This window comes from Zootoca vivipara, chromosome 13 (genome assembly GCF_963506605.1).
Source record: "Zootoca vivipara chromosome 13, rZooViv1.1, whole genome shotgun sequence".
Taxonomy (NCBI): domain Eukaryota; kingdom Metazoa; phylum Chordata; class Lepidosauria; order Squamata; family Lacertidae; genus Zootoca; species Zootoca vivipara.
This window is the reverse complement of record NC_083288.1, coordinates 13,722,997-13,735,646: the sequence shown is the minus strand read 5'-3', so window position 1 is coordinate 13,735,646 and position 12,650 is coordinate 13,722,997. Positions and strand designations below refer to the sequence as shown.

The 12,650-nt window shown below is 45.5% G+C and overlaps 1 protein-coding gene across 3 annotated transcripts in view; it reads left to right on the top strand.

Annotated features, from left to right (window-relative positions):
* Positions 1 to 12,650, top strand: part of FMNL1 (formin like 1) — a 120,235-nt gene that overhangs the window by 89,405 nt on the left and 18,180 nt on the right. For all 3 annotated transcript variants that reach the window (XM_035135503.2, XM_035135504.2, XM_035135502.2), the window contains 5 exons: positions 2,212 to 2,322; positions 4,835 to 4,984; positions 5,677 to 5,802; positions 7,983 to 8,217; positions 10,901 to 11,218. In XM_035135503.2, coding sequence (XP_034991394.2) covers positions 2,212 to 2,322; positions 4,835 to 4,984; positions 5,677 to 5,802; positions 7,983 to 8,217; positions 10,901 to 11,218 — 940 coding nt within the window. The remainder of the gene's footprint in view (positions 1 to 2,211; positions 2,323 to 4,834; positions 4,985 to 5,676; positions 5,803 to 7,982; positions 8,218 to 10,900; positions 11,219 to 12,650) is intronic.

Sequence of the window (12,650 nt, the reverse complement as noted above, 5' to 3'; positions counted from 1 at the left end):
GGAGACAGAAAAACAAGGAAATTGGGACGTTGGGGCATTGATAAGTTCTTGAGATAAAACAGAGCAGGGTGTGGATAGGGTTGTGTCCAATAAAGTGCTACTAAGAGTAGACCCACTGAAGTTAATGCACCGAGGTTAGTCCTGTCCGTTAATTTCAATGGCTCTATTCTGAGTAGGACTACATTGGATCCAACCCACAGCTACTGTTTGTGGTCATATCTCAGACATCACCCCTGTTTTGTTGTGAGATGGCAAATATGATAATAATAATAATAATAATAATAATAATAATAATAATGGTAAGGACCCCTGACAGTTATGTCCAGTTGTGAACAACTCTGGGGTTGCAGCCTCATCTCGCGTTACTGGCCGAGGGAGCCGGCATCTTCCGGTACATGTGGCCAGCAGTGCATGGAAATGCCATTTACCTTTCCGCCAGAGCGGTACCTATTTATCTACTTGCACTTTGATGTGCTTTCGAACTGCTAGGTTGGCAGGAGCTGGGACCAGGCAACGGGAGCTCACCCCGTCGTGGGGATTCAAACCGCCGACCTACTGATTGGCAAGCCCTAGGCTCAGTGGTTTAGACCACAACACCACCACACCCCCAATAGTAGTAGTAGTAGTAGTAGTAGTAATAATAATAATAATAATAATAATAATAATAATAATAATAATTACCCCGCTCATCTGGCTGGGTTTCCCCAGCCACTCTGGGCTGCTCCTAACATAATGTTAAAAACATGATAAAACATCAAACATTAAAAACTTCCCTAAACAGGGCTGCCTTCAGATGTCTTCTAAAAGTCAGATAGTTGTTTATTTCCTTGACATCTGGTGGGTGGGTGGGCGCCACCACCGAGAAGGCCCTCTGCCTGGTTCCCTGCAACCTCACTTCTCGCAGGGAGGGAACCGCCAGAAGACCCTCGGAGTTGGTCTTCAGTGTCCGGGATGAACAACAGGGGTGGAGATGCTCCTTCAGGTCTACTGGGCCGAGGATATTTAGGGCTTTCAAGCTCAGCACCAACACTTTGAATTGTGCCTGGAAACGTAGTGGGAGCAAATGTAGGTCTTTTGGGACAGCTACCCTTTTAAGGCTGTACTTTTGAGATGGTTTGGTTTATTGTTCAAGCTGAGAGCCAAGGATGGTGGTGCCAAACCTGCTTGAGCATCACTGTATCAGAACTGAATATATAAAAAATGAAATGCAACCGTAGAAAGTTGAAATTATAGACTAATCAACAGAATCATATCAATATAACAAGGAGCTATGAAGAAATTCCATATAATTATAAAAGCAGGTGTTAATATACTAATATGCTCTCTATTAAAAAAATAATATCCCCAAAAGGCTAAGAGTGCATAATGCAGGGGTACCTTGGAAGTCAAACGGAATCCATTCCGGAAGTCCATTCGACTTTCAAAATGTTTGGAAACCAAAGCATGGCTTCTGATTGGCTGCAGGAAGATCCTGCAGCCAATCCGAAGCTGCATTAGACATTCGGGTCCAAAGAACGTTCGCAAACCGGAGCACTCACTTCTGGGTTTGCGGCCTTCAGGAGTCAAAATGTTCAACTCACAAGGCATTTGGGAACCAAGCTATGACTGTAACTATGTGAAATATACTTGGAGTCAAGAGTGAATTTCATGCTCTTTATTCAGCTCGTAGTCATCAAGGAGGAGAAGAGAAGAATGCCCTTTCCCCAAAACCATCTGCTTATATACATTATTTACACAATGGGCTTTGCGTGATTGGCTACTTCAGGGCTACACCTGTGGGCCAATCAGTTTGTGGATTGACTTCTGCCAGTCGCCTGATTGGCTGCTCCTGCAGGCAAATCAGGTTGCGGATTGACTTCTGCCAGCCGCCTGATTGGCTGCTCCTGCAGGCCAATCAGGTTGCAGATTCACTTCCACCTGGAGTTGGATTGGGTGACTCCTGCAGACCAATCAGACTGCTGATTCTGGATCCTATTGTTCTATGAATCAGCTCAGTACATAACACTATGGTTAAAACCAATATGTATAAACAGACATAGAAATGAATGGAAATGTGACAATGAAACCCTGTTAAAGTGTGTCTGTGCCAGACTAGTCCTATCCATGAGAAGCTAGCCTGAAGAAAAATGTAAAAAGAGGTACCCAGTTCCCAAAGGTAATGTGCTTTTCCCTTCTCTTTTCTCCTACTCCTTTCCTCCCCCCAAAATCTAGGTTGCTTGCATGCAGTTCATCAATATTGTGGTTCACTCTGTGGAGAACATGAATTTCCGGGTCTTCTTGCAATATGAGTTCACACAGTTGGGACTGGATGAATACCTAGAGGTAAGAGGAGTGTAACAAAAACCTAATTGTGGGTGGGTTGATGGTGGTTATTTTAATGCATTTTTCATTTGCAGCCTTCTTAGTGATTCTGAGATGCCCTTCCATCTCTGCGATGTGGGTTTTCTGAATCACAAAAGTTTCTGGGGAAATATATACAGTGGTACCTCGGTTTTCAAACGTAATCTGTTCCGGAAGACTGTTCGATTTCCAAAAGGTTAAAAAACGGAAGCATTTCCTTATGAAAAACTCAATACGGAAGCCACATAGCATGTTCGGCTTCTGAAAAGCATTCGAAAACTGAAGCATTTGCTTCCGGGTTTTTGGCGTTCGAAAACCCAAACGTTCGACTTCTGAGACATTCAAAAACCGAGGTACCACTGTACTCTCCTAAATATTTGAGATTCAATTTAACATGTTTGTTTGATTTGCTATATACAGTCAAACCTCGGTTGTCAAACATAATCCGTTCCGGAAGCCCGTTTGGCTTCCAAAATGTTTGACAACCATGGCGCGGCTTCTGATTGGTTCCAGGTGCTTCCTGCATTCAAGCGGAAGCTGTGTCGGGCATTCGGCTTCCGAAAAACATTCGGAAACCAGAGCATTTCCTTCTGGATTTTCGACGATTAATAATAATAATCATGTCATGCTAATATTAATTTTACACGCTGTGTTAATATTAATTTTACATGCTGTGTTAATATCCCAAAAAGTTTTCTAAGAAACGAAAACAGACAGCCTGAGAAGGGAATGGCTTCACTTCAGATTAGACCAGGCTCAATTCAGCCTGAAGTCCATTCACCATCATTCAACAAGTTTGAATTAGTACCCACTGGCCAATATCCTTGCTGGTGCCTAATCACAGCAGCGAGAAAGTCAAACAGCTCCCTTTTCTGGCAAGATGTCCTTTTAGCACAGAGAATTAAGATGACCGGGTCTGGCTCTCAAACTTTGGCAACCCTACCTCACTTTAAGCATTGATTGCCATTTTTATTTCGGATTGGACTGGCGTTGGATTTGTGCCATTTGCTCAATTTGACCTATATAATCCCCACCCACCCTCCCGGTATATTAATGCTATGAAAGAACACCTTTCTAAAAATGGGGAGAAATGTGTGCCACACACTTTTATGAGACGTATGAACAGGGCTTGGAATTTTTGTTACCTACCTTTTAACAGGGTCTACGGCAGGCATCCCCAAACTTTGGCCCTCCAGATGTTTTGGACTACAATTCCCATCATCCCTGACCACTGGTCCTCTTAGTTAGGGATCATGGGAGTTGTAGGCCAAAACATCTGGAGGGCCGCAGTTTGGGGATGCCTGGTCTACGGCAATGCTATTTCATAGGAGATTTTGTGAGAATTGGAAGCTGCCTTGAAGTGTCGTTGATTTAGGGTAGAAGTGGATGAAATAGAAAACAACATTTGTAGGAAGAGTTAGCCTCCCAAATAATTTAGCCCCAACTTGTGCCAAACCTACAGGTTCCAACTTAAAGAAGAATGGCAACTTAAGTTGACAGAATACGTGCCGCATGCAGACTTAGCATATAGAATAAGAGAACAATAAGAACATACGTTTAGAGAAGATTGGGAAATGTTTATTGAATACATGGGAAATAATTGTGTACAGCTGAAAACGCCGGCAGCATAAAGATAAATTCAACAGTGTAAACAAGTTTTGATGGATGCAATAAGGGAATATTGAATGGTTATAGTTCTTGTAAAAGATGCAGGGAGTTATGATATGTAAAATGAACCATGGAAAGAGAAGAAGGGAAGTCATTGATATCTTAAAGATGTAAAATGAGTATTTGAAATTGTAAAACAGGAAATGTAATAAAAGATTATATACAGCCGTACCCTGGATCCCGAACAGCTTGGTACTCAGACGTTTTTGGCTCCAGAACGCTGCAAACCTGGAAGTGATTGTTCCAGTTTGCGAATGTTCTTTGGAACCCAAACGTCCGACGGGGCTTCTGTGGGTTCCGATTGGCTGCAGGAGCTTCCTGCAGCCAATCGGAAGCCGCGCTTTGGTTTCCGAATGTTTGGAAGTTGAACAGACTTCCGGAACAGATTCCAAGGTACAACTGTATACAGTGGTACCTCGACTTATGAAGGCGATCCATCCCGCGGTGCTCTTTGTAAGTCGAAACCTTCAGATGTCGAAGCGTCCATTTTGCGCATGTGCGAAGCGCGATTTTGCGCTTTGCGTATGCGCGGACCGCACACGCCGCTTCTGCGCAGGCACAGAACACACGCGCGGCGAAAATACTTCCAGGTTTGCTGACTTCGGAAGTCGAAACCTTCGGAAGTCGAGGCACTCGTAAGTCGAGGTACCACTGTATATTTAAAAAAGGTTTGGCTGCACCATTCAGACACACCAATTCTGGCCTTGCCTGTTTCCACCCTCCCCTTGTGGCGATGCTTGAAACAGGCTACCTCCTTCCTGCTGCCTTGCACAGCTAAGCCCAGCCGTAGCTTTAAACGCCACATTTTCCTCTTTCGCCTCAACAGAAGCTGCGCTATTCGGAGAGTGACAAGCTGCAGGTGCAAATCCAAGCTTACCTGGACAATATATTTGATGTGGGCGCCCTGCTGGAGGACACCGAAACCAAAAATGCTGTCCTGGAGCACGTGGAGGACTTGCAGGAGGAAGTCGGACAGGTGGGGGGGGGGAGCTGGCTAAGTTCTCTGGGGATGATGTACCTAAGCTGAACTGGGGGGCAGTGGCTTGGCAAATGAAAAAGACCCCCCCCCACTCACTAGGTCACACAAAAATGGGGAAAGCTCTCAAGGTTACCTGGGTCCCATCCCTGCGATCTATATGCACGAAAGGGATGCAGGTGGTGCTGTGGCCTAAACCACGGAGCCTCTTGGGCTTGCCGATCAGAAGGTCGGCGGTTTGAATCCCCGCGACAGCGTGAGCTCCTGTTGCTCTGTCCCAGCTCCTGCCAACCTAGCAGTTCAAAAGCACACCCGTGCGAAGTAGATAAATAGGTACCCCTGCAGCAGGAAGGTGAACAGCGTTTCCGTGCGCTCTGGTTTCCGTCACGGTGTCCCGTTGCGCCAGAAGCGGTTTAGTCCTGCTGGCCACACGACCTGGAAAGCTGTCTGTGGACAAACGCCGGCACCCTTGGCCCTGAAACGGAGATGATCACCACAACCCCCTAGTCGCCTTTGACTGGATTTAACCGTCCTTTTACAACTGCCAACCTTTTGTTTGAATGGGGGGAGAGCGGCTGTTGGCTGTTGGACCCCCTTCCGCAGCATGTTGCTCGCTGCTAGCTCCTTCTTTTCCCTGTCGCATCTCTGGGCCTCCTGCAATTCACTTGCCCATGCATTGTTTCTGTTTGCAGCTTGCAGAGAAACTCCAGGATGCCGAGAACGAATCCATGGCCAAAGTTGCAGAGCTGGAGAAGCAGCTGTGCCAGTCGCGCCGCGAGGTGGAGGCCCTGAGAGCACAGACTGCAGGCAATGAGCAGGTACAGGCAGCAAACAGCAGGAGCCATGGATTGGTGGAGCCGGTTCCCAAAAAGAAACCCTCGGGGCGCCTTGCCAGTTTGAACCAAAGCTTGATCTAGTAGTATTAGTAGTAGTAATACCAATAATAATCATATCAATATAACAAGGAGCTATGAATAATAATAATAATAATAATAATAATAATAATAATAATAATAATAATAATAGAATTTATATACCACCCTATACCCTGAGATCTCAGGTCAGTTCACAGAATAAAATCAAGAAATAAAACCACAAAATACATAATAAAAAGAAAAACAACAACCCAACAGCCCCACCACCACCACACAAAAAGAACACATTTTAAAAGAGCGTAGGATGTCAATCAGATCAACCAAAGGCCTGGTTAAAAAGGAACATTTTTGCCTGGCGCCTAAAGGTGTATAATGAAGGCGCCAGGCGAACTTCCCTGGGGAGAGCATTCCACAGACGGGGAGCCACTGCAGAGAAGGCCCCGTTCTCGTGTTGCCACCCTCCGGACCTCTCGAGGAGGAGGCACACGAAGGAGGGCCTCAGAAGATGATCTCAGGGTCTGGGTAGGTTCATATGGAAAAAGGCGGTCCTGTGTACAGTACTGTATCTTGTTTTGAATAGTGGACAGCTGAAAATGCTGCCAGTCAGTGAGCCAGTGGTCTGACTCAGTGGAAGGTAGGTTCCTATGTTCCTAATTGAAATTAGCTCTTAGGTGAGAAGCAGGCAGCATGAGTACAGGTGAGGAACCTTTTTTTTCTGTTGAGGGCAGCACTCTCTTGGGCGTGAGGTAATTTTGATGGAGCTGCCATTTGCTGTTTGGTGAAACCACTCTCTTTTCTCTTTTCTTTCCAGCAACCTCCTCTTCTTTCTCTCTCTCTTTTTTTGTGATGGGGGGGGGGTTCCTCTTGCTTTTTTTATTTGGGGCTGGAGAGGGAGGTGTGCCAGAGAGGTGTGCTTTCTCAATAAGCTTTTTAAAAGCTTACTGGGGAATGATATATAATGAATTGAAAAAATAATGTTTAAAAACAAACAAACCCAGAAACTTTCCTTTTGGGAATTATAGGGAAAGAACATCCCAGACTGTATAGAAATTTATTCATGTATGTGACTGCAGCAGCGAGAATGTTACTTTCCCACAAACAGAAAGAAGAAGAAGTCCCAGCGAAAGAAGAATGGATACAAAAACTTATGGGATATGCAGAAATGGCGGAACTTACCAGAAAAAATAAGAAAAGAATGGAAATGTTTTATGGCATGCATCCCCAAACTGCGGTCCTCAAGATATTTTGGCCTACAACTCCCATGATCCCTAGCTAACAGGACCAGCGGTCAGGGATGATGGGAATTGTAGTCCAAAACATCTGGAGGGCCGAAGTTTGGGGGTGCCTGGTTTATGGGATATTTACAAACAATCTATGAACAGATAAGAACATTGGCAGGATTATTGTAATAACCTGCAGCTTTACAATAATAATAATATAATAATAATTAATTATTTATACCCCGCCCATCTGGCTGGGTTTCCCCAGCCACTCTGGGCAGCTTCCAACAGAAAAATAAAATAACCGATTAAACATTGAAAGCATCCCTAAACAGCGCTGCCTTCAGATGTTTTCTAAAAATTTGGTAGCTGTTTTTCTCTTTGACATCTGGTGGGAGGGCGTTCCACAGGGCAGGCGCCACTACCGAGAAGGCCCTCTGCCTGGTTCCCTGCAACTTGGCTTCTCGCAATGAGGGAACCGCCAGAAGGCCCTCGGAGCTGGACCTCAGTGTCCGGGCAGAACGATGGGGGTGGAGATGCTCCTTCAGGTATACTGGACCGAGGCCATTTAGGGCTTTAAAGGTCAGCAGCAACACTTTGAATTGTGCTCGGAAACGTACTGGGAGCCAATGTAGATCTTTCAAGATCTAATGCGTGAAGAGATGAATAAATGATAAATTTAAGATAATTTGGAATGTGCAGAAAATATCAAAAATAAATTTAAGGAACCGCAGAAAGAGGAGGAAGGAAGTCGAGTTTTGAAATGTTAAAATGATTGTAAACTTTTTGAAATGTATAAAACTTAAAATCATAAATAATTTTTTTTAAAAAAAGAGAGGGGGGGTGCTTTCTAAGTTTTCTGCCCAGACCTCATGATTTTCAAAATTGTCTTTCTCGGAACAGGATCGGACGGACAGTCCAAGGAGTCCCTCTTTGCTACAAATGCCACAGCCTCGGGGGTCTCTGCAGTACCCTGCCTTGGAGCGCAAACTAGAGGAACTTGAAGACAAGGGGCTAATCCGGATTCTGCGGGGACCTGATGGAGATGTCATCGTTGGCATTGAGGTCATCCCGGTCATTGTGGAAGCCTCAGGAGCCTCTTCGGTTACCATTGTTGCACCTTCGTCAACCAGCACAGGTATGTAGAGCAAACAATATGCCCATTTTGTGGCAGAAACAAAAGTTGCTGCCTGATTCCTCTTTTGCTGGGCTCTACCACATTGAATATGGGATGCGGGTGGCGCTGTGGGTTAAACCACAGAGCCTAGGGCTTGCTGATCAGAAGGTCGGCGGTTCAAATCCCCACGACGGGGTGAGCTCCTGTTGCTCGGTCCCTGCTCCTGTCAACCTAGCAGTTCGAAAGCACACCAGTGCAAGTAGATAAATAGGTACCGCTACAGCAGGAAGGTAAACTGCGTTTCCGTGCACTGCTCCGGTTCGCCAGAAGCGGCTTAGTCATGCTGGCCACATGACCTGAAAGCTGTACGCCGCCGGCTCCCTCGGCCAGTAACGCGAGATGAGCGCCGCAACCCCAGAGTCGTTCGCGACTGGACTTAACTGCCAGGGGTCCTTTACCTTTTCCACATTGAATAACACTTGGGGAAACAATGTTTTAATGCTTCCCTATATGCAGTGCCGGATTTACATATAAGCTAAACAAGCTATAGCTTAGGGCCCCACTCTCTTGGAGGCCCCCCAAAAATTTAAAGGGGAAAAAACTCGATGTAGATTTCCAAAATATAAGATAAAAAACAAATAAAATAAAACCTACATAAAGCAACAGTGTTTTGTGTTGTGTAGGCTCCTATGATTGTAGGTAATGCTAGCCTGCTCCCTAAAATATCACTGGTTTGCTCATTTCTTTATATAGGGTGCCTACATTCTGCACGTGCAAATGGCTTTAGATACCTATTAGGTCCATCAATTGCCATAATGCATATATTCTACACAAAAAAACAGCGGCAATTTGTTGTTGACAAAGGACAGCTGGACATATAAAGGGCCCCATTACCTTCAGTAGCTTAGGGCCACATGAAACCTAAATCCGGCCCTGCCTATATGAAAACAATTATCTGTACTTAAGCAGCATATTGGAGAGAAGACCGAGCGAGAAACCTTTTCTCTCGAATGCCAATTTTGTGCATAACCAATAGATTTCTTTTTTATTTTATTTTACGGTGAAGCGTTCAGATAACGCAGTCATCCTCCACCTGCAGTCTAAAAGCCGTCTCTGCCACCATCGGCGGTGCCACATGAGTACCTTGATGATTTTCCTCTGCTCTTCAGGCCATTCTCTGCATTTGCAGATAAATTTCCACCTGGAAAATGCATTCCTTTTAAAGCAAAGAGTGCTGCTGAATTTTGACATTCTAAAACACGCCCTGCCTGTGCTGCAGTTCATCTCCCCTTCTTCGCTGAGAAGCTGGAACAAGGAGGGTTGTTTTTTTTTATCCCCAACTAGTCAGGAAGGGGAGGCACTAGCCGAATCTATGGAAGTTGTTTTTTAAAAATTGTTGCATTGCCAGTCATTTTTAATTATGGTTCTGTGTTGCTTTCAACGTTTTTTTTTAATGTTGCTGTACACTGCCCTGATGTTTTGCAAAAGGGAGGTATTTCAGTACTATTATAAATAAATAAAGGGGGCGCGGGGGGCGCATTTACCTCCTCTTGAAACTACACTTAAAAATCACGGGAGTGGGGAGATCTCTGGTTTCTTAAAATAAAGAAACATTGCAAAACGAAAGGGGCTTGCTCACACAGCACTGGTTTAGCAAACCCTTCAGATATTCCCCTGCTTCAATCTCTTATTTGTTTACATGCTCAAGGTGAAAATGAATCAGAAGGTTGAAGCTAGTTGACAGCGAGAGTCCAAAAGCCCTGGCAAGATCTCTTCCATCTTGGGATAAATGAGCCTGTTCTAGTTGGGGAGTTCACCTCCCCCCAGACCAGCCTTTCTCAACCTGGTGCCGCCCAGATGTTCTTGCACTACAAATCCCATCAGCCACAGTCAGCACAGCAATGGTCAGGGATGATGGGAGTTGTAGTCCAAAACATCTGGAAGGTTGTAGAAGGCTGCCCAAGAGAAACCCAATTATGTGTGTGTCATGGGCTTTGGGACTTCAACTGGGAACGTCAGGGTCCGGAGCTGGTTGGCGCTGTGGTCTAAACCAGTGCTCCCCAACCTTTTTATCGTCGCGGACCAGTCAACGTTTGATAATTTTACTGCGGCCCGCTAAGGGGGGGCGCTGATTGTTTTGTGGCCCGCCAAGGGGGGGCACGTTGATTATTTATATTTTATTTAGATTGTTTTGATTTAATAATTTTAATTTAATTGTATTTAATGTTCCTTGGGCGGCCCGGTACCAATTGATCCACGGACCGGGACCAGTCCGTGGACCGGGGGTTGAGGACCACTGGTCTAAACCACTGAGCCTCTTGGGCTTGCCGGTCAGAAAGTTGGCGGTTCGAATCCCCGCAATGGGGCAAGCTCCCATTGCTCTGTCCCAGCTCCTGCCAACCTAGCAGTTTGAAAGCACGCCAGCGCAAGTAGATAAATAGGTACTGCTGTGGCGGGAAGGTAAACAGCATTTCCGTGGGCTCTGGTTTCCGTCACGGTGTCCCGTTGCGCCAGGAGCAGTTTAGTCCTGCTGGCCACATGACCTGGAAAGCTGTCTGCGGACAAATGTTGGATCGCTCAGCCTGAAAGCAAAATGAGCGCCACAACCCCATGGTCACCTTTGACTGGACTTAACCATCCAGGGGTCCTTTACCTTTTTACCTATAGCTTAAATAAATAAAGATGTGCTTCTTTTCCTTTCCAGATTTTCCTTCACCATCTACATCTCCTGTTCCTCCTCCTGCTCCCGAAATCCCTCCAGCCCCGCCCCTGCCTTTCACCAAGGACAGCAGCTCCCTGGTTCCTTCATCCTCTCAAGAGGAAGCTCCTCCTATCCCCCCTCCAGCTCCGCCCCTTCCGGGGATCAGTGTTCCTCCCCCTGCCCCGCCCCTTCCTGTGGCAGGAACTACAGCTCCACCACCACCTCCACCCCTCCTGCCAGCGGACGGTCCGGTTCCTCCTCCTCCTCCCCCTCCGCCGATGGCTGATGGTGCAAATTTCCCAGGAGTCACAGTAACGCCAGGTGAGCTCAGATGGTAGTGCGTGAGACTCTTAATCTCCGGGTCATGGGTTCAAGCCCCATTGCTGGGTGTTGTGCTAGATGTCCATCGTGGTTCCTTCCAACTCTATGAATTTATTGTGAGCCAGAATCAGAAGAATCTTTATTTGCATCAGCCACAAGCCATCGCAATAAAACAAAATGTACTGAAGGTAGAGGTATAAACTTAACTAGAGAAGAGACTTTGGGGGGACTTATGTCTATACTCAAATAATAGATCTTATTCTAACTGCCCCCACTAAAAATCTTGTCGTTTTTGCTGTCACTTGATCATCTTGATCATAGCAGGACTGGTTGAGCGATCCGGCGTGGGCAATAATAGAGGGGCAATAACCTCACTCCTCAAATTTTTATCAAGAGTGCAAGCACATGAGCCACTGACTCAATACTGCCATCTTCATAGTGACATAACCATTTTTCCACTGGATTTTTTTGAAATTGACCCTCAAGTACAGCCGAAGGCATTATATTATATCGTTCTGCCCGGACACTGAGGTCCAACACGGAGGGCCTTCTGGCGGTTCCCTAATTGCGAGAAGCCAAGTTGCAGGGAACTAGACAGAGGGCCTTCTCAGTAGTGGCGCCCGCCCTGTGGAATGCCCTCCCATCAGATGTCAAAGAGAAAAACAACTACCAGACTTTTAGAAGACATCTGAAGGCAGCCCTGTTTAGGGAGGCTTTTAATGTTTAATAGATCACTGTGTTTTATTTTTCTGTTGGAAGCTGCCCAGAGTGGCTGGGGAAACCCAGCCAGATGGGCGGGGTATAAATAATAAAGTATTATTATTATTATTATTATTATTATTATTATTATTAATTATATTCAATCTTGCGGGAGTGAAAGCACATCTTGCATTTGTGAGCTAGTCTTAAGAGGGTATTTCTAAGTGCCTAAATTACACACACATATATGCACATTTTTGCGATACGTTAAATCACTTTGCGTAATTTCCAGTTTATTACTTAATGCAGAACATATCCGTCAGTTGAATTGTATACGTTTTGAACCATTAATCGATCCATTCAGTCAGCGTGTGGATATGCTAATAATTTATTTGTGGTTTTTTTTAATAGTTCCTGATGAACTGGGGAGGGACATGAACAGAGTTGGTAGATGTAATGGCTTAAGTGAGCGTTTAAGTGTGTCTGTGTGTGGGGGGGGTGCCCTCTGTTCCTGTCACATTTTTGTTCCCTGATGAGCCCCCTTCTGAGTTGCTTCCTCAGAAAACGGCACAGTCTCTCCACCCTTACAAATAAAGGTTGAGATTCTCATTACTTTCCTCACCAAATTTTAATACCTGAGGAACACTCAGGTCTGGGATCTGGAAAAACCTTGGGTACCTGTAGCCTCTTCAAGAGCATGCACTGTGAGTAGAGGCAGTTAGCTGTTCTGTAT